Source organism: Oryza glaberrima, chromosome 8 (assembly GCF_000147395.1).
Source record: "Oryza glaberrima chromosome 8, OglaRS2, whole genome shotgun sequence".
NCBI classification, from domain to species: Eukaryota; Viridiplantae; Streptophyta; class Magnoliopsida; order Poales; family Poaceae; genus Oryza; species Oryza glaberrima.
This window is the reverse complement of record NC_068333.1, coordinates 1,900,163-1,926,066: the sequence shown is the minus strand read 5'-3', so window position 1 is coordinate 1,926,066 and position 25,904 is coordinate 1,900,163. Positions and strand designations below refer to the sequence as shown.

The window sequence follows — 25,904 nt, the reverse complement described above, 5'->3', positions numbered from 1 at the left end:
CTCAACTTCCAGTTTAAAATTTTTAAGTCTTGTGCATTGTGATATTAATTTGTACTACTATAGTGTTGAAACATGAAGAAAGATGGAGATATTGCATCTTTTTCCGAAAACACACAGCAAAGAAGAATGCTTCTAAATCGTTTTCTTCTCCGGTTGTGGTAGAGGAGCACACTTAAGAAAAAGTAGTATGGTAATCTTCTTTAAACTTTTATAGCCATATAAGCTTCTTTTAAGTCAAAATTTAATTTAAATACTAATTCTATATGTTATAAGATGCTTTATTAATATATCATGGTACACTTTTGATCTCTTCTATTATCTATACTTGCATTGTATATATTATTATAATTAGATTTATTGTGTTTAAAAAAAGTTTTGGATGGGACCACCATATCCTAAATCCTAGATCCGCCATTGTAGTGGGCCTCACTTCCTCCACCTCACCCTCTCTACCTTATCTTCTTCCTCATCTCTTCATCAGACCGAATGGCAGAGAGAGAGGACGGGAGGCCGGCGAGGCACCCCTCCTCTCCACCGCCGCAGCCCCGTGTTGCACTCATCTTTGCTGCCACGTGTGGCGCGCAGAGCCATAGGGTGCAGGCTCGAGCTCCTGCACCTCCTCGCTACGCGTCCTCAGGGCGCAAAGCAGCCGGAAAAGCTAATCCGCGCGTGCGCATTGCCGGCACGCACTCCGGCCCACACGGCCCACGCGCGCACGCGCCCCTCTTTCTCTTTTTTTTCTCTTTTTCTTTTAGCGCACCGCCATTTCTTTTTTTTCCCTTTTTTTTCTTTTTTCTGCCGCACGGGAGAAAAAAATCCTAATTTTTAAATCTTAACTTAAAAATTTTCAAATTTGGAATTGAAAGTTTTCAAATCTCGAGTTAAAAGTTTTCAAAATTTTCAAATCTGGAATTGAAAGTTTTCAAATTTGGAGTTGAAAGTTTTTAAATCTGAGCTGAAAGTTTTCAAATCTCGAGTTGAAAGTTTTCAAATCTGGGTTTTAAATCTCAAGTTGAAAGTTTTCAAATTTTTGAAATCTGGACCTGAATGTTTCCGAATCTCGAGTTGAAAGTTTTCAAAGTTGAGTTGAAAGTTTTTCAAATTTGAGATAAAAAGTTAAAAGTTTTTAAAATTTGACTTAAAAAAATTCAAATTTCGAGTTAAAATTTTCAAATCTGGATTTAAAATTTTGAAAATTTGACTTCGTATATAGATTTCTTTTCAATTTGTTAGTTAAAAAAATCTCGTGAAAAAAAGAAAATCCTAACTACTATAATTATCTTAAATTTTAATTATCTAGAACTAATTAATTGATTAGTTAACTGTACCTCCCGAAAGGCTGAAACGCGCGTCGGGGGCGCGAACTATGCGCCCCCCAAAGAAGCATCGTTGAGCTCCTCAACCAACGCCAGCAGCTACGTCGCCTAGGTCTCCGCGGCGTTCGGCCCCACCACGACCTTCCTCGTAGGGTTCTCCAAGTGGGAGTTGGGGACGCTCAACAACAGCTCTACCCGGTGCTCTTCCTGGACTACCTTTTCTCCGGCGGTGGGGTCGTCCTATCCCCATCGGTCCAACCCCTCTCGGTGGCTCGTCGTCCCCAAGATACGCCCGTCTACATGGCTCGCCGTCGAGCCACGCGCCTACTTCAACTCCATGTTATGGAATCTCAATTACTGGGACAAAGCGAGCATGCTCGCTTACAAGGTGCAGGAGCTAAGTAAAGCATTCCTGAAGGCGGTGTTCGGTGCTGTGGGGCTCATCGATGGCGCGTACCTCATCCCGCTCCTCATCGACATGGGCACGTTGTCATCGAAGATGGTGGCGGAGTGGATGGACGGGTTCTTCTCTATGGTTGGGAACCAAATCGGGGCATCATGGTTGCGCGTTTGAATCCAGGTCACTGCGGCCATGTCTGGTGTGTGGGAAGGAGGTGAAGGAGCTCGAAGAGAGAGGAGAGAGAGAGAAGAGGGTAGACATGATAGAGCGAGGAGGGGAGTAGTGAGGATAATATGTGGGGCCACATGAGCCCCACTATTTTTCATTATTTTGCGTGTGAAACTAACATGTGGGTCCATGCGTTTTATTATTTTTCTTGATCGAATTGACATATAAGCATCATGTCAATGCCACGTGTGATGAAGACCTAGTCAAAGGAACCACGCGGACGCCACATAAGCTAAAACCGGTGATAATACTACCGAGGGACCTCATTTGCATGGTTTTGTAAGTTAGAGGATGCGTTGTATCCGGTTTTACGGTGTAGGGATGAATTTTAAACTCCGGTGACAAATGAAGGAACCTAAAGTGAACTTATTTCCCTAAGTAAAACGTTAAAATCCGTCATCATCTTGATATCTTGGGAAGTCTCAAAGGAGAGGAACTCTAGAATTTTCAGACACACCGCAAACACGCCAACGAACATCCTAGCAAGCATCAAGGAGAAAGCGTGACTATGGCTCTTCGCCGGATCGAAGTATCTCTCTGAGGTTCCTCCGCTAGGAGATTAGGCCCTATGCTTTTGGTCCGGGATGACCCAAAACTATCACCCCTATAAATAAATATAGGCCGCTGTGCCAAATTTCTTCTCTGTCAATATACTTCCTCCATCCCATAATATAATGCGTGCACGCATTTCAAGATTCTAACTTTTAAGCATTTGACCAACACTTAGTATAATATGAAATAAATTTTATTTGTTAAAAATTATATAATTAGACTGACATTTAAATTTACTTTCATATGGTTATAATTTTGTTGCTACAAATCTTATAGTATATGAGAAATAATAAATTAAAGATTAGTTTTGGAGACCGTACCAACTTTAACCGCGTCTTATATTATGAGATAGAGGGACTAAGGGAGTATAAGGCAATGCTTTTGCCTTACTTTCCAAAAAAAAAAAACAAACAATCCGCTACAGCTCTTCCGCCACCATTACTCTCCATTCCTGGCAACCGCTCATCCAATTACCCTTCACAACATTGTTATCACCATCCGACGCCTCACAGAAAACTTTCACCTTCCACCATAGTTACAATTCACAACCAACAGCTAAAGTACCGAGCCAGCCAAAACAGGATATTGCGAAATGAGCGACCAGGCAACAATGATTTCCAGCTTACAAAAGCCAATGTCAACCATACCTTCGCTTAAACTGGCTTCCAATGCTGTGAAAAACACCTCTGTTTCCAAGACATTGTCATCAGCTTTCCATGCCTTGACAGAAACTTTCAGCTCTCCCTCACTCTCGACAGAAACAACGCACCTTGAGAGCTCGATCTTGCCATCACCACTAACAACTACTTTCTCACCTCTAGAATCATGCAGAACAATTCTCTCATTACCGACATTAGCTACGGCCATATCCTTGCGATGGGTGCAAGTGGTACATGCAGCAAATTGACCACGAAAACCACCAGGCCATGACCCCTGAATGACTCGCAAAGATATTGTGGCCTCCACAGAGGCGGCAATATAGCCAAGTTTGAACTCCACTGTGCTTAGCTTGCTACTGTACGAACCAGAATTAAGAACATGTGAATAATATGTATCATCGCATAAGAGTGGCACAGCTAGAAAGCTCAAGTCCTTATCCTCAGATTCAATAGTCCATTTCACTTTCAGTTCAACCTCGATGATCACAGGTTCTGGCATCAACAGTGCAATAGCACGGGTAGGCCCTATCAGTACTAAATGCCGGTCCTGCATGCACGTCATACAATTAATTAATAATCAGGAAACTGGAATGAAAGAGGAGGTAAATATGATTAGCATAATCCATACAACACAGTATAATGAATGAAACTGCACCACATAAATTTAGCGTGCATAACACAAAACCTGGGAGACATATTAGCTCAATGCATTAGTGGCAAAAAGAGTAGGTATTCATTATGTGCAAACAATCAGGAGTCACTAAAGGTGCCTTATTTGAATATATGGCTGCCAATGTCCCGCAAACAAAGTAGAAACGCTATTATGCCCGAATTCAGAACAATAAAAAAACCATAAACTATCAAGCGCAGTCATTATATGGCACAATTTTAAACAGAACATGTATTGTGGACTAAAAGAGGTATATCAATGCATTGTGGCAAGCACATAAAAGGATCCAGAGTTCGTAAGGGCACAGTGTGAGACAGTTGATGCAAGCAGGTCTTCCCAAAGATCCCCTCATATCCGATAGCATGGATCTGCTCTCTTATCCAATGTGTTAAAAAGTACTTCAGCCAATGTGCTAAAAAGGAAAGGTTGAGTTCAAGTGCACTGGTATGAATTAAAACTTGAGACAATTTAGCTGAGCATGATTTATGCAGTGCAAGGAATCAGTTATTTCTCTGTGATCAAATACATAGACATATGACTGGTCTTTTATTATATGCCTTCTCATTGCTAGTTTACACTTGGGCTGAGCCGTCTGTCTACATGATTCTACTGCACATAAACAATTGTTCCCTCCGTCCTAAAATGTTTGACACCGTTGACTTTTCTAAAAATATTTGACCGTTCGTCTTATTCAAAAAATTTAAGTAATTATTAATTATTTTCCTATCATTTGATTTGTTATTAAATATACTTTTATGTATACACATAGTTTTACACATTTCACAAAAATTTTTGAATAAGACGAACGGTCAAACATGTTTAAAAAAATCAACGGTGTCAAACATTTAGGGAATGAGGGAGTACTACATGTCGATGAATTCAAATGGGCGTGTAAAAAAACTATATGTGCAAAGACTACATGTTGATGAATTACCCGCATGCCTGCACGGTTATGAAAAGTAGGAAGAGCGGACGGCTGGTGCAGTAGCTGATCCAGGAATTATTTGAGCCTGGGCAAGCTTAATATTATCGACGATAAATTCGATTATAAGAGTAGTATTATCTTGAAAATGGGTGCTAGTGAGTTGTGTTGCCTTGGCCTTTATGGCTACAGCATGGTAGTTTGGCCCTTGCTTTGCTCGTTTGCAAGCAGATCATCTAATTAACCTTCATTAGAACCTATTAAGCAAGGTAATTAGGTACATAGTTAAAGCAATACGCTGCATAAGCATTGGTGTAACGTGTTGATGCATGCATGGAGCCCGGGCAATTGCCCATGGTGGCCAGGCGCTGCCTCCGCCACTGGGCTGGTGGCTGCATGGTCAAGGACTTCAAGTACATAATTATGACAGATTTATTAGACAGCACAGCAGGAGACAAACAAACCAATGAATGTTTCATAGAAAAGGGCACGAACCTCTTCAGTGAGGCTTTGGCAGTTGTCCCTTGTACGGTGGAAGATAATATTGCGATTATGGTCAAGACTGTCGCGCATGGCAGTCATACCAAACACATCAAGCGGCCACTGCAAGCTCCCCTTTGTTGCTGCAACCTTGACTGATAAGATCTGTAGAGTAGGCAAGGGGTAGGCAGTGCAATCCTGCGGAGGCTTATGGGTGAAACGCATTGGGGGATCCTCGCTGCACAAAGTTGTAAAATGATTGGATTGAAATGAGTAAAAGATCAAATCCAATTGTTGCTGCTGCAGCAGCAGCAGCAGTAATACCAATAACAATAACCACAAAATTTTCCTCATTGCACATTGGGCTAGATATTTTGACAGTATTTTCGCATTGGACTAGGACTTATCTATCCTTTTCACTTAATACTACATAGAGTTGCAGTCCTGTAGATTGTACCAAGGCGAGCAACATCGCACCAAATCCCCAAATTGGCAACTCAAACCTATGCAATGTAACAAATTCAATCACTATAAGTTCGTATTCTCTATCTTATACTTGCTGCTTAGCACCTCATAAGACCATAACAATATAATTTTAGAAGATCAAACATATGAAAATTTATATGGTGTTAAGTGAAAAGGATGGCTATGCCATGGTTCGCTATGGTCAAAATACTGCAAAACACTAAAAAAACAATAATGACAACAAATACAAAGATTTAATGAAGTATAACAAAGCATTCATGAATGCGTTGTGATACAAATTACTCAAAAATTGTAGGAGATGGTTGATGGAGAACTCACTGGTATCCTCGAATGAACCATGGGTGCGAGACCACACATCGTTCCAGAAACGGCGATATTGGATAACTCTCCAGTCCTCATAGTCCACAGACCCAACCTTGTCCAGATACTCTCTATCCTGCCCCTCGATGCTCTTCCTCACCCTCGCCTCCCACTCCTCCGCGGTTTCTTTCCTCCTCTTCGGCTTCGCGGCCTCCTTGGCCTTGAACGCGGCCCACTCCTCCAGGGTCATCCCAGCGATCCTGAGAAATTCGTCATCCACCTCGATGTGAGCCTTGCCCCAGACCTTGAGTCAGTGGCGGACGCAGGATTAAAAATAAGATGGGACGAAAATGTTCGCTTTATAAAGACACCTAGATGCAAAAAAAATACCGTATTTATACCGTAATCGCATAAAAATATATTTGAGGCAAAAAAAACCATTTTATAACAAAGAAATAATATTTGCATCATATATAATTCATCATACACCAAAAGATGCAGTAGGACAAGTAAATATTATACAAGTAACTGCGCATGCCTTCCATTTTCACAGTAGAACAGTGTTAGCTAGGAGTACCTACTATTTCCATTAACCTAAACAGATGATTAACTGATCTAGACAGCAAGAACATGATCATTTGCAAGAGGAACAAACAAATTTGCTTGTTACTTGACTACAATAAAATGGTCCAAGGAAGAGGATGATTTGATTAAAATGGTCCAACTGCTACTGCTGCCCCTACCGGCTTACCCCTGAGGTCGCTGACTCGTTGGCGCCAGGCGTCTAGGCGCTAGCCTGCAGCCTGCTAGCTGCTGCTGTGCCTGTGCTGCGGACTACCGGCCAGGCCAGGGAGCGGGACGGCCGGACCAAACGTAAGGCGACGACGGTGACGGGCTGACAGTTACGGCGTTGCGTTGGCACAGAGCAGGAGGAGGCTGGAGGCGAGGAGGAGACGAGGAGAAGCGAGTTGCTGGGCGCCGGCTGCGAGCGGCATCGGGCCAGTCGTTGGCCGTCGCTAGGCGTCACCGTCGCGTGCACCGGTGGCCGGTGTGGCAGTGCGGGACGGCGGTAACGAGCGAGAGTGCAAGACGGCGTGCGGAGTCGCGGTCCTCGCGGAGACGAAGCGTCGGCGCAATGATGCGGTAGCGACAAGGCGAAGTAGTGGTATGGGAGGTGGGGGCGTGGGGCGACGCGGGCCGTAGCTGGGCCGGCCGCCCCATGCCGCCTAATGGGCACGTCCGCCCCTGCCTTGAGTCCATCCTCCACCGAAGGAGGCAACAGCGACGACTCCGGCTCCGCGGCTTCTTCCTCGTCGGCGGCGGCGGCCTGGGGATCGCTCGTCTCCCGCCGCTTCCCGAGCACCCCTTCTCCTCCTTTCCTGCGACTCCGCCGCCGCTCCGCCTCCGTGTCCATCTCCATCTCGCCGCCGGCGGCCTTCGGACTCTAGACATCCTAGATCTGCTCCCTTCTTGTGTTGCGCTCGCTCTTCTCTCCGGGAGTCTCAGCTCTTTAGTGGTAGGAATAAGTGCACTTTGTGATCTTTAAAAGTAATCAAAATCGAAATCTAATCCGTAACGCTAAATCACAAAACCGGATACGTGATGCTTACGTAGTATCCCAGTCGTCAAATAAATTAAAATAATAAAGTGGGGCCCGCTTATCATTGACACCCTCCTATATTCTCTCTCTTTGTTGGCAGCGGCGGCGGTTGGTGGCATCAAGGCACAGCGGAATAGGGGGCGGCGGTCGGCAGCTCGGCCACAGAGGCTGGCGGTAGTGGGAGGATGAGGGGAACGGTGGCGGCGGCCCGCGTTGCTGCTCGTCATCCTCGCCCTCGCGGTTACCTGCGTGGTCTCCGACGGCTTGCGAGTCGCTGGACCACATCTCCTTCAACTGCACCAACGGGGTCGAGGCCACCTTCGGCTATCGTTCCGTCCACTTGCGCCGTTCAGCGCCGACGAGGAGGGCAGCGATGACGACGCCATGGCGTTGCGGATACTCAACTCCATCACGAGGACCAAGGCGGAGGAGTTGTTCGCGCGGGAGAGGATGGGCGATGGAACGGCAGCGGCGACGGGTGCGCAAGAGCCGGAGCGGCGGCGGTGGCGGTGGCAGTCGGGAGGACAGGAGCCCAGATGGCTGGGTGCAAACGCGCTCCTAGGCGACGCAGGTGCGGCAGCAGATGGCTGGGCCGTTGCCGAGCACCACCGCCACCCCGGATCAGGATGCGCGAGGCGGCCATGCCACGGGCCCACCACATGGACCGTCGCCTCGGCCGTGGCCGCTCGCCTCCGCGCCGTGCTCGAGGCCCCTCGAGGACCGCCTCCGCGCGCGGGGCACGCCGCCTGCGCCGCCCCCTCATCCTGACGTCCTTGCAGCGGCGATGAGTAGCCAACATCCTGTCCATAGCACCAAGCTCCTGCGTGTCGACTACCGACTTGGTCTTGGCCAGCGACGCCCTCGACGCCAGCACCATGGGTGACCTTGGCAAGCTATCCACCCGCCTCAACCCCCTTTTGCTGCCGCGGCCCATCAACGACTTCCGACGAGGAAGCTGCATATCCGACCACTCCGCCACCAGTGACGGGGTGGAAAGAGCCGGGGTGTGAGGAGAGCCCCGTCACCGCCCATCATCATCCCGGCGCTGCGGATGTCACGCCGAGAAGAAAGGGGGGCGAGAGAAGGGGGGTTGACTGGATGAGAAGTGAGATAGGTTAGTAGAGAGAGGAAGATGATAGGTGGGCCCACTTTATTTTTTTAACTTTTCTATGACTGGGATGCCATGTGGACACCACATCAGCAAGACCGCCATCCAAAACCGCTGAGAGAGTCAAATTGTACCGGTTTTAAGAGTTGAGGGTTCAAGATTTCCGGTTTTATAGTTTAAGGTCACGGATTAGATTTCAATCACTTTTGAGTGCCACCAAGTGAACTTAGGGTGTGTTTGGTTGGGCTATGGCTTTTAAAAAACCAGCTGTGGGCTGTGACTTTTTTAAAAGTAGCTTCGGAAAAGTAGCTGTGAAGAAGCCAAAAGCTTGTTTGGTTACACTCAAGTGGCTTTTGAAAAAGCTTCTCCCCTTACGAGTGGACCCCACATGTCATCTACATAAGTATCTTCTCCGTCCTCTTGACACAGACAAAGGAAGGCAGAGGAAGGGAGGAGACGCAGGCGGCAGCGACGGCTCGGCTACAGACGTGGGCGATGGCAGCGGCAGACACGGGCGGCGGCGGTAGAGGCAGATGCGGCGACGGCGGCGGCAGACGCGGGTGGCGGCGGCTAGGCCGCAGATGCGGGCGGCGGCGGCGGTGGAGGAAGACGTGGCGACTGGTTTGGGTAAAAATTCTCTAAACTAAAATCAGCCCAAATAAAATAGGCCAATTCACCGTGCGAAGCGCAAAACAGAAATTGGACCTTACCTTTAGTAAAGTTCATTAGCGTCCCTCAACTATGGGTCAAGTTTTATACGTGTCCCCCAACCACAAACCGAGTAAATCAGTGCAAATTAAATACCTCTCCGCAACTATCAAAATCAATGTAAATTGAGTACCTCTCCACAACTATCAAATCTGTGCAAAGTACCTCTCCTATATGACTTTTTTGCTTGGCCTTCGTGTCATTTAGTGCCTACAAGAATTTTGTTTTTTAAGAAAAAATATTGCATATTGGTCCATCTTTTTTACCATAGTTTCAACTTAAACTAGGGGCAGGAGTTAGAACAACCTTTTCTCGCTTTGTACTACATAAATTATACGTTTTTTCCTTTTGGGTCTCTTCTTCCACCTCTAGCTCCCTCTCTCTCTCTCTCCACCCCATCCCTTCTCAATATCACCAAAGCCAAGTAATGTCTAACCTCGGACCTCGCAGGCACAGGCACCGCACAGAACCTCGACCTCGAGCCTAGCCAGTGCCCACGCTTGACCTTAACCTTTGTCGTTTCAACCTCAAGCTCTGTTGGTGCCACACTACATTGCTGTTAGCCTCGATGTCGCGTTCAGCCTGATCAACTTCCCGCAGGCACAATCTTCAGCTTTGAGCCATGCTCAGCCTACATCGAGTTCCATTTTTGTCATACTCCAACTCAAGCTTGAGCTTGACCTCCCAACAACTTGGGAGGTGAAACAACATATAAATTTAGGTGGTCCAAAATGAAAAGATTGCTTTACCCTAGTCCAAATTGAAAGAAGGGTAAAGAAATATGGACCAAAGTGCAATTTCTTTATCTTTACTGCACCCTCCGTCCATAATATACAACCTAGTACATGAGGTTACTAGGTTATTATATTATGGGACGGATGAAGTACTTAGCATTTCAATGGATTATTTAAGAGGGCTGCTATACAACGGAATCCTGTTTTCGAACGTGATGATACCGATTAGGTATCATGTTTTGATACCTCTCTGAGGTATCATGTCCTGAAACCTAACCGGTATCAAATGATACCTATCAAGTATCAGACGATTCCTACCACGTATTAGGTGATACTCATGAGGTATCAGATGATAACTACCAGGTATCAGGTGATTCCTACTAGGTATCAGGAGCTGAGCACCGAGGCGTCATTGCCAGTGGCCCCACCCTCCACGCCCTATGTCGGGGGTCATCGCCGGCAGCCGCGTCCTTCGTTGTCCACGCCTCATGTCGGAGGTCGTCGCCGACGGCTGCATCCTCCGTCGTCCACGCCCCACGTCGGAGCTCGTTGCCGATGGCCTTGTCCTTCGCTGCCACGCCCCACACCAGGCTTGTTGTTGGCGGTCGCGTCCTCCGCCGCCACGCCCCTCACCAGGCTCGTCGCCGGCGGCCATGTCCTCCGCTATCCACGCACTGCACCACGCCGGAGCTCGTCGTCGGAGGCTGCGTCCTCCATCCACAGCCATGCCACGCCGGGAGCTCGACGTCGGCGGCCACGCCAGAGCTTGTCGCTAGTGACCGCGTCCTCCGCCATCTACACCCCATGCCGCGCCGGAGCTCATGCAGCAGTAAGCATGCTTTGAGAGAGATGTGGTAGAATGGATACGGTAGAAGGAGATAGAATCGATGGATTGGTTGGTTGCTGCCCTATCCCTATCCCGTCCATCACGGTTGGGACGGGATCATGTTAGATAGCATTTCTATTATTAAAAAGTAGTACATCCTTGTTAAAAAAAAGCTTCTACTTGGTTGAAACAAGATATAGTTAGTTCTCTGTATATATGGATGACTCCATCCGTATTAACGAAATGCTTTTTTCATATGTATAAAATATGCACTTGTCAAAAATTTGAGTCTATCTCATTTTCATATACTATATCCGTCCCAAAATATAACAACTTTTAGCTATAAATCTGGATACACAGTTGTTCAAATTCATAGCTAAAAATGCTTATATTTTGGAACGGATGTAGTAATTAGTTTTCTGTACAGATCGATGACCGAAGGTGTCCAATCGACGGTCCAGCCCGCGCTATCTGCCTATCCATCCGCTCTCTCATCCGAACCACGCAGGTGGCATAGGCAGCCGGCGAACATGGTAGAAATCCAAGTCCAATTTCATAGGTATGTTTGGTTGAATTGAATCCAACCTGTGACGTTGTGCCGTTTGGGTGTAATCTTGTTAGCTTTGTGCGTGTCAGCTTGGTGCGACGTTGGTGGAGACCTCTCTACCTTTTAAATCATAAATATATCTTATTTAATATTTGATTGGTAAAAGATATGTTGTATTACTAAATATTATCATAGCGTTAGCACAAGCATATTACTAATATCTATAATGAACCTTTCGGAACCAGTGGCTACAGTACCGAGTTGGCAGAAACAGGATACTGCGAAATGAGTGACCAAGCAACACTGATTTCCAGCTTACAAAAGACAATGTCAAGTGTAGCATAGCTTACACCAGCTTCTAATGCTGTGAAAACATTCTCATTTTGGACGACATTGTTGTCAGCTTTCCATGCCTTGACAGAAACTTTCAGCTCTGCGTTACTCTCAACAGAAACAACACACCGTGAAAGCTTGATATTGCCATCACTAGTAACAACTACTTTCTCACCTCTAGAATCAAGCAGGACAATTCTCTCATCATCAATACTCATATTGCTGTCTCGACAGGCCATACCCTTGCCATAGAAACCAGTGGTAAAGGCAGCAAATTGAGCACTCAAACCATCAGGCCATGACCCCTGAATGACTCGTATGAATATTGTGGCCTCAACAGAGGACGTAATATAGCCAAGTCTAAACTCCAGTGTGCTTAGCTTGCTAGTGTACGAACCAGAATGAAGCAACCGTGAATAACTCGTATCATCGCATAAGAGCGGCACAGCTAGATTGCTCAAGCCTTTATCCTCAGATTCAGTAGTGCCCTTCACTTTTAGTTCCACATCGATGATCACAGGTTCCGGCATCCACAGCGCAACAGCACAGGTAGGGCCTACCAGTACCAAATTCCGGTCCTGCATTAACGCAAAACCACAAATGAACAATCAGAAAACTGGAGTGAAAGAAGAGGTATATATGAGGAGCATAATCCATACAACACAGTATAACGAACAAAAACCACATAGCATAAATGTGGCATGCATAACACAAAATCTGAGAGAAACATATTAGCACAATGTACTAGTGGCAAAACGAACAAGATGTTTGTTATGTGCAAACAATCAATATTCGAGAGTCAATAAAGTGGCTTTACTCAGAACAACACCTTGCAATCGAAGCTGAAACATTCTTAGGGCTGAATTCAGAACAATAAAGCACCAAAAACTATCAAACAGTCATTATAGAACAACAGTGCAGAATATAAGCATTATGGACTAAAGAGGTATATCAATGCATTGTGGTAAGTACATGATAAAGTACCCAGAATTTGTAGGGACAGTGTGAGACAGTTGAAAAGAGAACCAGCCATCTTCCCTAGGATCACTTAATACTAGATATTTTATCCAAATGATATTATGAAGGTAACAGTTAATTTAAGAAACTTCATTCAATGTACTGATTCAGTAATAGTTGACTCAAACACAAGTGCGAGAGTTTGAATTAATTATTAGTTTTTTTAGCCTGACTTGTGTTGTACTAGGAAATGGCTATTTCTCTGTGATGAAACACAGACATTATCATATGCCTTCTCATTGCTTGTTTACACATATGTTGAGCTGTCTATGTACATGATTCCACATTTCCACTGCATGCAAAAGGCATGTAAATCTAAAAGCATGTGAACCATAGTAATTTTCAGGAAGCAATGATATCTGATCACCAAGCCTGACGAGCTCTTTTCCATAAAGTTGTTACACAATTCAATGGTTGTGGAGAAACTAAACTACAGGTGTAAAGACTACATGGTAATTAACAGTACTCATGCCTGCACGGTTATGAAAATTAGGAAGAGCATATGGCAGCACAGCAGGAGACAAGCAAGCCACTGAATGTTTCATAAAGAAAAGGACACATACCTCTTCAGTGAGGGTCTGGCAGTTGTCCCTTGTGCGATGGAAGACAATGTTGCGATTACGGTCAAGAACATCGCGCATGGCAACAATACCAAACACATCAAGCGGCCACTGTAAGGCCCCCTTTGCCACTGCAACCTTGACGAAGAAGACCTGCAGAGTAGGCGTGCCAGCGGCACTGTAATCCAGTGCAGGCTTGTGGGTGAAACGCATGGGGGGTATTCTCGCTGCACAAAGTTGTAAAATGGTGGAAATGAGTTAAAAGACCTAACCCAATTTTTGCAGCAGCAGTAGCAATAAAAGCAGTAACAACAACAGTGACAATAAACAACTAGCAAGTGCGCTATTGCACACCTCAGGCAGATAACTGCAGTTTATAAAATCATAACAACTAACAAAGTAGCAATTGTCAGTATTGTCAATCATGGTTGTCAAGGCGTCGCCATAGCGTCGCTATAGCGGTAAGGCGCTGCCAGGAGTCAGGGCGTCTGGCCCGCCTTACCATATTGCTTATGGCGTCCGCTTTATGCCCAAGGTGTCGCTACGGTGTCGATATTGCATCCTTAGGCGCTACAATGGCTAAAGGCGACGCCACAGGAAGTCGAGGGCATGGTTTTTGCCGCGATTGGTTGAAGGGCCCAAAAAAATTGGCGCCATGGGCCCTGGGCGCGAAACAGAACTAACAGAAGCGCCAATTATTGGGGTGAAAAGGTCCCCACGCGCCATATCCCACCAAATCAAGGAGAAAACAACAGAAAGAGGGTCGCTGGAGTCTGAAGCTGTGGTGATCCATCCCTCGCGACATCTCCATCCCTGGCGGCGATCCCAGTTGTTGCCTGCGGCTATCCTGTGGCTGCACCATCATCCTGGTCCTCTGCACCTGCGCGATGATCCTGGTCCTCACCATTGACACAAAAACTAAGCAGGCACGCTCTTCTTTCTCCTCTTTCCTCCACCCTCTACTTTCCTCTGTTTCTTTCTCTGCTCTACGTGATCCTGCTTTGCTCCTTCCTCTACCCTGTTCTTATCCTTCCTCTGCTGCTTGTTTTGGTGTTTCCTCCCCCCTCTTCTACATCCTATCTACTCTGCTTCCTCATTTGCTGCTATGTTGTGGTTTTCCTCCCTCTCCTCTACATCTCATATACTATACTCCTCCCTCTACTGCTCTGTTTTGTTGCCTGCCCCTCCCCTACATCCCTGACTCCCTATTAGTAGTTAGTACTTAGCACATATTTACCCTGTTTGCTCTTCCCCCATGCACCCTCACTCTGTATTTATAAGATGGTGCTCTTTTAGTTAATAAATTGATATCTGGTTAAGTAATTATTACAACCATCTATATATATATGTGTGTGTGTGTGTGTGTGTTGTACTGCTCTTAAAATGCATCTTTGATTTGCTATCATATTAGATTATTTTATTTGTCATCTAATTGGTATGGAGTGCCTAAGGCGTCGCCTCGCCTTACGCCTTACCGCTACGGCAGTCCGGGGTCGCCTTAGGACGCCTTATAGCCTTAACAACCATGTTGTGAATGGAGAAAACAAAATATGGAGTAGCAATTAGAACTATTGTCGATGGAGAAAACAAACAATTCCTGCATGATACTAGGAAGTACTCCTCCATTTCATACTATATTATAAGGCTTTGACTTTTCTTTTAGTCAAAGTTCTTTAAATTTGACCAAATTTATAAAAAAAATTACATAATCAAGAACATTAAATTAGTTTTGTCAAAACTAACATTTAATATATTTTGATGATATGTATGTTTTGTGTTGGAGATATTACCACTATGTTTTTCTCTAAATATGGTCAAACTTAGAAATATTTGACTAGGAAAAAAAATCAAAGCAACAATTTATATAATATGAAATTGAGGAAGTAACAGACAACAGCAATGGCTACAAAAATGCTTGGTCAATCTGAAGCTAGGTTAATACTACAAAGGCAGGAGGAACAGAGGATCGATGAATGGAAAACAAAACAAACTCACTGGTGTCCTCGAAGGAACCACGGGTGCCGGACCATCTAGCGTTCCAGGATTTGCGATACTGGATAGCGTCCCAGGAGGATTCATCGTCGTCCTGCGACCGCATCATCTCTCGATATGCCTTGTTCTCCTCCTCAATCCTCTTCTTGACCCTCGCCTCCCACTCCACCATGGTTTCCTTCACCTTTGGTGCCTCTTCCTTTTCCTTCGCCTCCATTTCAGCCCACTCCTCCTTCACTACAGCCAACTCCTCCTCGCTCATATCAAGAATCTTCAGAATATCCTCGATACTGTAGTCACTCCTCTTCTTCGTCTTCTTCTTGTCAATCTTGACTGCCTCCTTGGGCAAAGGCGGCGGCAACGACGATGACTTCTCCAACCCCACCTCCGACCTCCTCGTCTCCCGCCGCACCATCGCCCCCGACGACGAGCCCGCCGCCATCCAGCCACCGTCGTCCCGTTCGCGGTCGCTCCACCGCTCGGCCTCCATGTCGGTCTCGCGAGGGCACGGCCACCGCAAAACTCGACTCACCTAGGCGGTGGTGGTCCTCGCCGCCGGCGACCCTCGGAAACCCTAGATCCCCTCCGCTCCGCCTCTTCTGCCGCCGGTGCGAGTCGGATGATTAGGGGTAGATAGATAAGCAATGAGTCTGTGCCCGGTCCGGTTAGGCCCAAAAAACAGTGCCAAGGCCCAACCAACTTAAGTCGGTGGACCATGAGTGGCCATCTACAAGTCGGAACAAGTCCACTCTTCATCTCTCAACTGTACGTAAAGTTTGTTTAATTGACATCTCTTATTCCAATAGCACACAAATGTTCAACCCATGAACTATACAGAACCAACCGTGCAACATAGGACTCATGGAAGTATCAATAACCAGGGTTTCCCAAACCGCCGGGGCCGAGGTTACCGTGCCCCTACGGTAAGCACGGTTACCGTGGTAACCGTGAAAAACCGTACAAAACCGTGCAAAATTTATCAAAAATTTAAATTATTTTTTAAATTTATTTAAATTTAAGGAGGTTACCGCGGTATTTCTATTACCGTACCCCCGCAGTAAGGCCGGTAACCGCGCGGTTACCGACGGTAAGTCGAACCCTATCAATAACTGGTTTAGCTGACGTGGCATCCTAATCAGCTAACATAAAAAACAATAAATCATATATGGTGGGACCCACATGTCAGCGCCCACGCCTTCCTCTTCTCTTTTTCGCAAACGGAACCACGCCTTGTGCACGGCTACATGCAGCCACCACCGACCCCATCCGAGTTCACGGCGAAAGCGCGCGGCGAACGCCCCCGCTGCCATCGCACCACACCACATTTGACCGCCTCTGGCCGCAAGTAGTGACCCTCATGCACGCGCCGCTTACCGCGGTCGTCATCGATGTCATGCTCGCCATCATCAGATCAAGAGACTTGTTAGGAAACGATAGACAGACAAACGATAAAGAACAATACATCAATCATAGAAGACACGATATTTTAACGTGGAAAACCCTCCCAAAGCAGGAGAGAAAAAACCACGGGCGCACGGCGGCTTACAAGAGGTATATCGGCCCAAGCTTCTCGGCGATGGGCCTCCGCTCCACTACGGCAGAAGCTAGCGTTTATTAAATGCAAATGAATTTGGATCACAACTCAACAAGACCAGCCTCCGCATATTCTTCTCCTCACAAAACCAGATCAATGGCACTGCTACCCAAAAACTGTGGACCAATCCAAGAAACAGAAGAAGAGAGGAGAGGAGATCTCCCTCCCCTCTCGAGGAAGCTGCAAAGCTTGTGTGGATTGGTGATGCAGGAATTGATGTTCTTAGTTCGCCTCATCGAGTTGGTCCGAGGGTGAAGATGAAGATGATGGACGGTGAGGCTACGACCGCGACTGGCGTCGACCTGCATGCATGCCTAACGTCTCGCCGAGGTTGATGGCGTCATGGTTGTCAGAGCCAGTGGAGAGCGAGCGCCAGCTCCAGAACCTCCTACTCCATCTGCCTCGGCACTGGCATGCCGTTCCCCGCGTCGAACTCGGGTGGTGGCGGCTGTTGGAATTAATGGATGGGTCTTAGCCCACTCGAAGATTAATTCTTTGAAAAATCACAAAAGCTCACCTTATGGGATTGCTTATTCTAGGAGAGGGGGATCTCCTTAAAAGGGAGGATACCCTCCTAGCCACTTGAAGCATGTGTGGTGGAGAGAAGAGGGGGAACACATGCGCGCGCTCGCTCGCCTCACCGGGCAGGCGGCGCGCGTGCACGACGTACGCGTCGAATGGTCCGCCAAAATTGGTTCCTCACCTTGCGCAGATGCAGCCTCCTTTTGCAATTTTGTTTTGCTACAAATTCGGGTTCATTTTTGTTTTGGAAACGTTCCGAAAAATCCGGTGCGTGCAAACGGCGTAGAGTATGGATAAATTACGCGCGACTTATCCAGTTCGGTTACGCGCAGTGGAGATCGTGCGGGCGCCCTGATCAAGCGACCCTTCTCTATATAAACCGAGCCGCCGCCTTCACGCAACACACGCGAAATCAATCTAGGGTTTGTCTCCTACTCTGTGCTGCGCCGTCGCTCGTAGACTACTCCATCCCATGGAGATCGTGCGGGCGCCCTGATCAAGCGACCCTTCTCTATATAAACCGAGCCGCCGCCTTCACGCAACACACGCGAAATCAATCTAGGGTTTGCCTCCTACTCTGTGCTGCGCCGTCGCTCGTAGACTACTCCATCCCGTGGAGATCGTGCGGGCGCCCTGATCAAGCGACCCTTCTCTATATAAACCGAGCTGCTGCCTTCATGCAACACACGCGAAATCAATCTAGGGTTTGCCTCCTACTCTGTGCTGCGCCGTCGCTCGTAGACTACTCCATCCCGCTCGCCGACGTGCACCGGCTATCGGGGGAGCAGGTCTCCGGAACCTCTGCCTTCGACGTTCTGTACCGGGAGAAGGCGACAATAAGGTTTTTGGAAGCACTTTGCGCGACTGCTCCCTGTTCGTCCACGACGGCTCGTCTTCCTCTTCGCTCGCGTGCTGCGCGCCTTCGTAGACGCCTGCAATCGCGAAAAGTTTCTGCCGAGTAGCCGGTCTTTCCACTACCTCGGTACGTGTTCAATATGTTGCGCATATTTGATCTGTTCATGTTATACTGTGTAGTTTACATGTGTAGATCTAATAATACGTTCATGCTAGTTTACATCTGTAATGTCATGATTTATTTATGGAATAGATTAAATCATTATATGCCTATAATCTCAACAGCGGCATCATCGCCGACGAGCTGTCGTCCGTTTCTGACCAAGATGACGAGCCAACGCCCCCTCGCGGATCTGAGGCCGCCACCTCCACCCCGCGCCACCAAGCTGTTGACCTCGCGTGCGCGGTGTTGACATTAGGCCCCATCATTTTTTTTAACTAGATGTCATGTCAGCTAAACCAGCTGCTGATACTACCACAGGACCTAAGTTGTACGATTCTATATACTTTAGAGCAGAAGATTTTCTAATATTTGGGATGAGGGATATTAAACAAATTTGACGTAATATTTATGGCGAGTGGACTTATTCCTGTAAAAGTATTCTCACGTTATATCCAAGATAATAATACTTCAGTCTTAGACAGTTACATAATTATTTCTCAAAATTTTAAGATTTTAAGGAGTATTAGTAAACTTATAAGATATGCCGACTATTAATTGTTGCCCGATCAGCAGTGGTCGCTACATAGATTCAAAATTATAGCGATCCTCGGTCGGTCCCCATCCCATCTCTCTCAAATCACTGCTTTCCCGTCAATAGAAATACATTGTTTTAATGCTTACTCCTAAATCCTCATCAGAGATTAAAATTTTTTTGAGGGAATATAACTTTGGCTACTTTAAAATTAGGCAAATTTGGCCATGCCATTACAAATTTATCATATTAAAAAAAATATCATTACTATTCGTAAAACCTACTGCATGCTACTAGAATTTTTTGTAAAGTTGTATAACCATACCATTGTCGCCAAAATTTTTGTTATCTTCTTCCCAAACCCGTTCCATCCAGATCTCACTGAAGCATATTGTCATCTTCTTCGGCATTCTCGATGAGTAGAGAGCGGAGCATCTCATCGAGGCTATCATAGGTGGCCGGCGATGAATTCGAGCATGCACGATTGACACAGGGATTCTAAGAGTCACCACCCAGTATGTCGGTGCTCTTCTTTCCAGTTCAAAGTTGGATTGAAGCCACCCCCTCATGTGTGCCAACTAAGAGCAGGTACAATAGCAGGCTATAAGCCAGCTGCAAACATATTTTAAGAAGATAAATCAGGAGAGAGAAGAGCAGCGGGCTACAGATTTGTAGCCAGCTGTAGCACGGACTCCAAGACGCAGTGTGTCTGTGACAGGTGGGACTAGGTATTAATAGTGTAGTATGTAACTATTGTATGAATGAACTATTACATTGGCTATAGATGAATTGGAGCTAGTAGTTGGCTGTACTATTGAACTTGCTCTAAGAGCAAGTTTAATAGTATAGCCAACTACTAGCTACAAATCATCTATACCTAATGTAATAGCCAATTCATACAATAGTTGCTTACTATGCTATTAATAACTAGTCCCACCTGTCATAACACACTACGTCTTGGAGCCTGTGCTGCAGTTGGCTACAGATCTGTAGTCTGCTGCTCTTCTCTCTCTTCCTTTATCTCTTTAAAATATGTTTATAACTGGCTTATAGCCTGTTATTGTACCTGCTCTAAGAGCATCCCCAGTGGATCCCTCATCCGGTACTCCATCCAAAATATAGCGCACGGGAGGAGAAAACGGTGCTCCAGCAGATACGGCATTGAGGCCTCAAAAACAGACGATGCACCAAATTGAAGTGTTCGGCACTTACTTCGGCCAAATAAAGTGATTCTCTCTCCTCATGCCATATTTCAACGTCCACGCTCTCGTCCCCATCCGAAGTTCCGGATCAACCTCCCCTCCATCGTCATCGTCACCTACTGGCCGCCGACGTCACTGCCGTGCCCACCGACTGTCGCCGTCGCCGCCGCTTCCGATCCTGCCACCCACCTGCGCCGCATGCCCACCTCAGCATCCGCCGTCGTCTCCTGCGCAGCACCCACGCCCGTCGCTCACTGTTGGAATATAAAGTGAATTGCCCGTGCCCGCCTTTTCTCATCAGTTTAAGCTTTTGGGTTGAACTGGTCGGTGCATGCAACTCAATATGATATCAGAGCCAGAGGTATCGAGTTCGAATCCTGACTGGCGCACAATTAAATAAAAATTGCAGCCCACTTCTATTCCACGCTAGAGGCTTGAGGGGGCCTCGCGTAAGGGAGTGTTGGAATATAAAGTGAATTGCCCGCCTTTTCTCATCAGCTTAAGCTTTTGGGTTGAACTGGTCGATGCATACAACTCAATACTCACTGCCGCCGCTTCCCCGCCCGCCTGCTTTAGCATCCGCCGTCGCTGTCTGCGCACCTCTACTCCTACGGGCCACCCTGACTGCTCTGCATATACGTATTTGAGAAAAGAGCATAGAAGGATATAGAAGAAGAGAGAAAAGGAGATAAAATATGAAATATAGTCCTTCAAATATAATATAAGTTTACGGTAATTGGTGAATATTACTAAATTACTAAAATATATAAAGGTGTGATATGGAGAATATAGTATGGATGATAAGTTGAAATGGGAAGGGATATGAAGGATGAATCTTATTTTTTTTTGTTTGACCATCATATGGGCATATTGAGGATAAAATTTGGATTAGTTGTTGGAGATGCTCCAAGTCTCCTTCTGATAATAAGGGAGGAGAGAGGAAGGAGATAATGTGGAATGAAAGTGCAATATTTTCATTTTTCCCTCCTCAGACGGAGGTGTTGACAGAAATCCTAACGGCAATGGCACGATTTGAGTTTCAGCAGATTTAATGAACAGTGATGGGATTTTTTTTACATGACAAATTTATAATGGCGTTATCAAATTTACCCTTAGGAATAACTTTTTTCTGTTCCAGAGGTTTATTTGCTCGGTGGGCCCAACATCCGGTGAGCAGCTTTGGGCCCAACGTTCACCTTTGGGCTTCGCACCGTGGCTGAGCAGATATAGGGTTTTCGAAGGGCGCCGGCGGCGAGCACCACCCAGACACCCAGGTGAGGTCATTGCGGTGGCCGGCGAGATGGAGATGAAGCCCCAGGCCGACCTAGAGGAGGAGGAGGAGGAGAAACAAGAGCGCAAGCCGGCGTCGATGCAGAGGGTTTGGACCAGCGCCGACTTCGAGAAGAGCGAGGGATTCCTGAGATTCATCGGCAAGACCGCGGAGGAGTACGCCGCATCGAAGGCGGCCTTCGCGTCGAGACCCAGGAGGATAGAAACCGCGGAGGAGTGGGAGGCGAGAGTGAGGAAGAACATCGAGGAGCAGGACAAGGCATACCTAGAGACGATGCGGTCGCAGGACGAGGATGAATCCAACTGGGAGGCTGTCCAGTATCGCAAATTCTGGAACGATGTGCATTCCCCTCATCATGGTTCATTCCAAGACGCCAGTGAGTGAGTTCATTTGTTTTCCATTCCATTAATCAATATTCATCTCCTCCCTCCTTCCTAAGTAAACTAGCAGTCTCATTAATGTATGACACCGTTGACTTTTTAATCAACGTTTGACTATTCGTCTTATTCAAAAAAAATTATATAATTATCATATATTTTATTATCACTTGATTTACCATCAAATATTCTTTAAGTATGGCATAAAATTTTTATATTTGCACAAAATTTTTGAATAAGACGAATGATTAAACGTTGTTTGAAAAGTCAACGACGTCATACATTAAAATATGGAGGGAGTAAGATTTTGTGTCACCATACAATTGCTGCTACTACAAGACTCATAACCCAGACCATGAATTGTGTTCTCTCCATGTCCATTGTTTCGCTTATGCATAGGCTTATCTCCAGCAAATACTATAGAATAAACCACGATGGAAAACCCATAAAATTCAAATTTTGGCTCTAAAAAGTAAACCACGATGAAAACCCACCAAAATCAACATCAAAATAAAATTATAAAATTCAAATGTCTGTCCAGAATACTACTCCGTCCGTTTTTCTAAATGTTTGACACCGTTGACTTTTTAGCATATATTTGACCGTTTATCTCATTCAAAAAAATTTTGTGAAGTATGTAAAACTAAATGTATACATGAAAGCATATTTAACAATGAATCAAATGATAGGAAAAGAATTACTAATTACTTTTTTTAATAAGATGAATGGTCAAACATGTTTTAAAAAAATCAACGACATCAAATATTTAGAAACGGATGGAGTATTAATTAATTGTTTGTTTTCTAGTAGTACATGGACTTGCTTGTTAGTTATATTCACTAGTGTTGTTACTGCTATTACTGCTGCAGCTGCAATTGGATTTGATCTTTAACTCCAATTCTGATACAACTTCGAACATGCAGCAAGGATCCCCCCAATGCGTTTCACTCATAAGCCTGTGCCTTGGATGCTCTACAGATCTTCTCTGTCAAGGTTGCAGCGACAAGTGGGGGCTTACAGTGGCCGCTTGATGTGTTTGGTATAGTTTCCATGCGCGACAGCGTTGATCGTAATCGCAATGTTCTCTTCCACCGCACAAGAGACAACTGCCAAACCCTCACTGAACAGGTTAATTTCTGGCCTCTTTTTTACTTAACATTCCATTGATCTGTTTAATTGCCTCCTTCTGTGCTGCTTAACACAGCTATATATCATGAAGATGTTATGCATGGTGATCAGATATAATTGTTTCCTGAAAATTATATTACCATGGCCTTTACGCTCATGTGATTTCTGTAGTATGGATTATGCTGCTCATGTTTATGTCTTCTTTTACTCCAGTTTCATGATTATTCATTAGTGGTGTTAATTAATTTCATGCATGTAGGAACGAAATTTACTACTGGTAGGCCCCACCCGTGCTATTGTGTTGTCAATGCCGGAACCTGTGATCGTCGATGTTGAACTGAAGGTGAAGGGTACAACTGAATCTGAGGACAAACACTTGAGCTTCCTAGCTGTGCCACTCTTATGTCATGGTAAGCGTTATTCATGTATGCTGCTTAATTCTGGTTCTTACACAAGCAAGCTAAGCACACTGGAGTTCAGACTTGGCTACATCGTGTCATCTGTGGAGGCCACAATATTCGTGCGAGTCATTTGTGGGTCATGGCCTGATGATTTTCATAGTCAATTTGCTGCCTTTACCACTGGTGTTCGTTGGAAGGATTTGGCCCGTGAAAAGAAAATTGCCAGTGTTGATGATGAGAGAATTCTCCTGCTTGATTCTAGAGGTGATCAGAAAGTAGTTGTTACTGGTGATGATGGCAAGATTGTGCTTTCACGGTGTGTTGTTTCTGTTGAAGATAAGGGCGAGCTGAAAGTACATGTCAGGGCATGGAAAGTTGATGACAGTGTTGTGGAAGCAGAGATGGTTTTCACAGCATTGAAAGCCGGTTTAAGCAATGGTGAGCTAGACATGGGCTTCTGTAAGCTTGGAGTTAGTGTAGCTTGGTCGCTCATTTCGAGGAAGCCTGTTTATGCTGATTCGGTAATGTAGCAGAAAGTTTGCATGTCAGGCATCGGATGGTCATAACAAACGTTGTGAAACACATGAACTGGTTCTATATATATATTGTTAGTATGGTTGATGCAGCTTTTGTAAGATTGTGGCTGATATTATACAAGTCAGATTGGTAATTCTCTGCCTTAATGTTGCCTGCCTTATACAAGTCCGCATGTTATCTTATCTTATCTTAATGACTATTTAAAATTTAGTAACTTTTCATTTTTTTTGTCCATAAGTCTGACCGAGCAGCGCCCTCAGAGATCGGAGATCGATCCAAAATCCTAATCGCGCACAACTGACAAATAAAAAGATAAAATATCAATTAAAAAACCAATCAGGTAATCATCACTGCCTTATACAAGTATCAGAAGTACACTGACCAATAATCCCAGAAAAGGAAGAACAAAAATCACATCAATCCATTGCCAGAGCAGAGAAGTCAAGGAAATAGAATGCCGTCTGCGTGAGAGGTCGTCTTCATCGCAAGGTTTATATTTTGCTGCTTAATTCGTTGCTAGAGTAGAGATACAAGTGGGCATTCACGCCGCCGCTCACCGTGCAGCTCAGATGAGTAGAGATCTATATAGGACCGAAGATATATGAGGTTAAAACTTAAAAGAATGAATGTGTTGAGAGAATTAAGGATATGAGTTTTTATCTGTCGACCCCACCTGAAAACTTTTTTAAAATATTTAATTCAAACGAATTATATTATTTAAATCCAAAGAAATTATTTAACTCGTTTCCCTTCTCGATCGCCTTCTTCACCTTGAGTGCTCTTCGATCTCCTCCTCGCACATTGAGCAACTTGGAGGTGAACTTAATTAAGGTCGAAGATCTCGGTCATTAGCTTTGCTGGGTTCCCCAATCGCTGCACGATAGTGAATTTGGCTATGGTTTGATCAGAGGACGGGAGAAGGAAGGTAGATTCGGTTGTTGAATCTGGGTATGTTAAAAGAAGTAGTATAATAAAAAAACATTTTAATTATATTAAAATCAGTTGCCAATGGTATCAAGTCAGTTTCATGTAATTGTTTTTTCAAACAAAATCTTGAATCCATATATTAGTTCGAGAGTAAGTAGTAATCAACTTTACGTACCTACTGTTTACCAGTTTATTGATCTCTAGATTAATTGGTATTTATAACCTTAGCCATCCAGAGTGGATCCAAATAGTGGACAATATTTAAACAGTGATATTTATTTGTTATGAGCCTATTGACTTACTACAATATAAAGTGGCTTTTTTATGATCTATAAGAAAATCTGTTGCAACACAAGAAGAAAAAATCACACCTAATTAAGTGTCTGTCTTAAGTAGCAATAGAAGCTTCGATTTGGTAACGGAAATCTCAATCGATTTGGGAGCCTTTTACTCACAATTTCTCCTTTCGATCCCTTCACCAGCCTGTTCGAGAAGTTATTTTACTCATCCTGGCTCCCTTCCTCGACTAATTTGGCTACCATCCACGTGGCAGCCCTGTTATTAAAAAATTAAAAAAATAAAATGAGGCCCACATGTCATCTTCTTTCTCTTCTTCCCTCTATCCTAACTCATTCTCTCTTCTCTGCCTCCTTTTTGAAACAACCTTGGAGAAGCAGGGCAGCGGCCAGCAGAGCAATAGCGACAAGCGAGGTTGAGGAGTGCGCGCGACGACAGTGATGCAGCATGGCTCGTCAACAGCGTCTTCGATGCTAAGTCGCCAAGAAGAGCAGATGAAAGCGATATAAGGACGTGTTTATCCCCTTGATCGGTCGCGCCCCCGGCTTTTCTTTCTCGATCGGCTCGGCTCGCTAGATAGGTGCCGGTTCACTTATAATTACTTAAAGGTGTCGATTTTTTGTATTTCCAGCCTGTGGAG

At 45.4% G+C, this 25,904-nt stretch overlaps 2 protein-coding genes and 1 pseudogene across 3 annotated transcripts; 1 reads left to right on the top strand and 2 right to left on the bottom strand.

Annotated features, from left to right (window-relative positions):
* Nucleotides 1–2,826: 2,826 nt before the first annotated feature.
* LOC127782859 (uncharacterized) lies at nt 2,827–7,301 on the bottom strand. 2 transcript variants are annotated; one of them, XM_052310133.1, is made up of 4 exons: nt 6,765–7,301; nt 6,032–6,384; nt 5,243–5,465; nt 2,827–3,702 (listed from the first exon to the last, which is right to left on the bottom strand). In XM_052310133.1, exons 3-4 carry the CDS (start codon nt 5,450–5,452, stop codon nt 3,052–3,054), a joined length of 861 nt encoding a protein of 286 aa, XP_052166093.1. In that variant the 5' UTR covers nt 5,453–5,465; nt 6,032–6,384; nt 6,765–7,301; the 3' UTR covers nt 2,827–3,051. The 2 variants fall into 2 exon arrangements, with proteins under 2 accessions (XP_052166093.1, XP_052166094.1); XM_052310134.1 differs by having other exon boundaries at nt 6,032–6,273.
* Nucleotides 7,302–11,747: 4,446 nt separating this feature from the next.
* Nucleotides 11,748–16,079, bottom strand: LOC127781305 (uncharacterized). The gene is made up of 3 exons (XM_052308245.1): nt 15,442–16,079; nt 13,450–13,673; nt 11,748–12,447 (listed from the first exon to the last, which is right to left on the bottom strand). Exons 1-3 carry the CDS (start codon nt 15,926–15,928, stop codon nt 11,785–11,787), a joined length of 1,374 nt encoding a protein of 457 aa, XP_052164205.1. The 5' UTR covers nt 15,929–16,079; the 3' UTR covers nt 11,748–11,784.
* A 5,527-nt stretch (nt 16,080–21,606) lies between these two features.
* Nucleotides 21,607–24,033, top strand: LOC127782008 (uncharacterized; annotated as a pseudogene).
* The last annotated feature ends 1,871 nt before the right edge of the window (nt 24,034–25,904 follow it).

Coding starts and splice junctions, on each gene's coding strand:
- LOC127782859 (XM_052310133.1), bottom strand. CDS start 5,452: ATGCGTTTCACCCATAAGCCTCCGCAGGATTGCACTGCCTACCCCTTG. Junction 3,703..5,242: donor GCCAAAGCCTCACTGAAGAG/GTTCGTGCCCTT, acceptor ACGTGCATGCAG/GACCGGCATTTAGTACTGAT.
- LOC127781305 (XM_052308245.1), bottom strand. CDS start 15,928: ATGGAGGCCGAGCGGTGGAGCGACCGCGAACGGGACGACGGTGGCTGG. Junction 13,674..15,441: donor TGGTTCCTTCGAGGACACCA/GTGAGTTTGTTT, acceptor AACTTTGTGCAG/CGAGAATACCCCCCATGCGT. Junction 12,448..13,449: donor GCCAGACCCTCACTGAAGAG/GTATGTGTCCTT, acceptor GCGTTAATGCAG/GACCGGAATTTGGTACTGGT.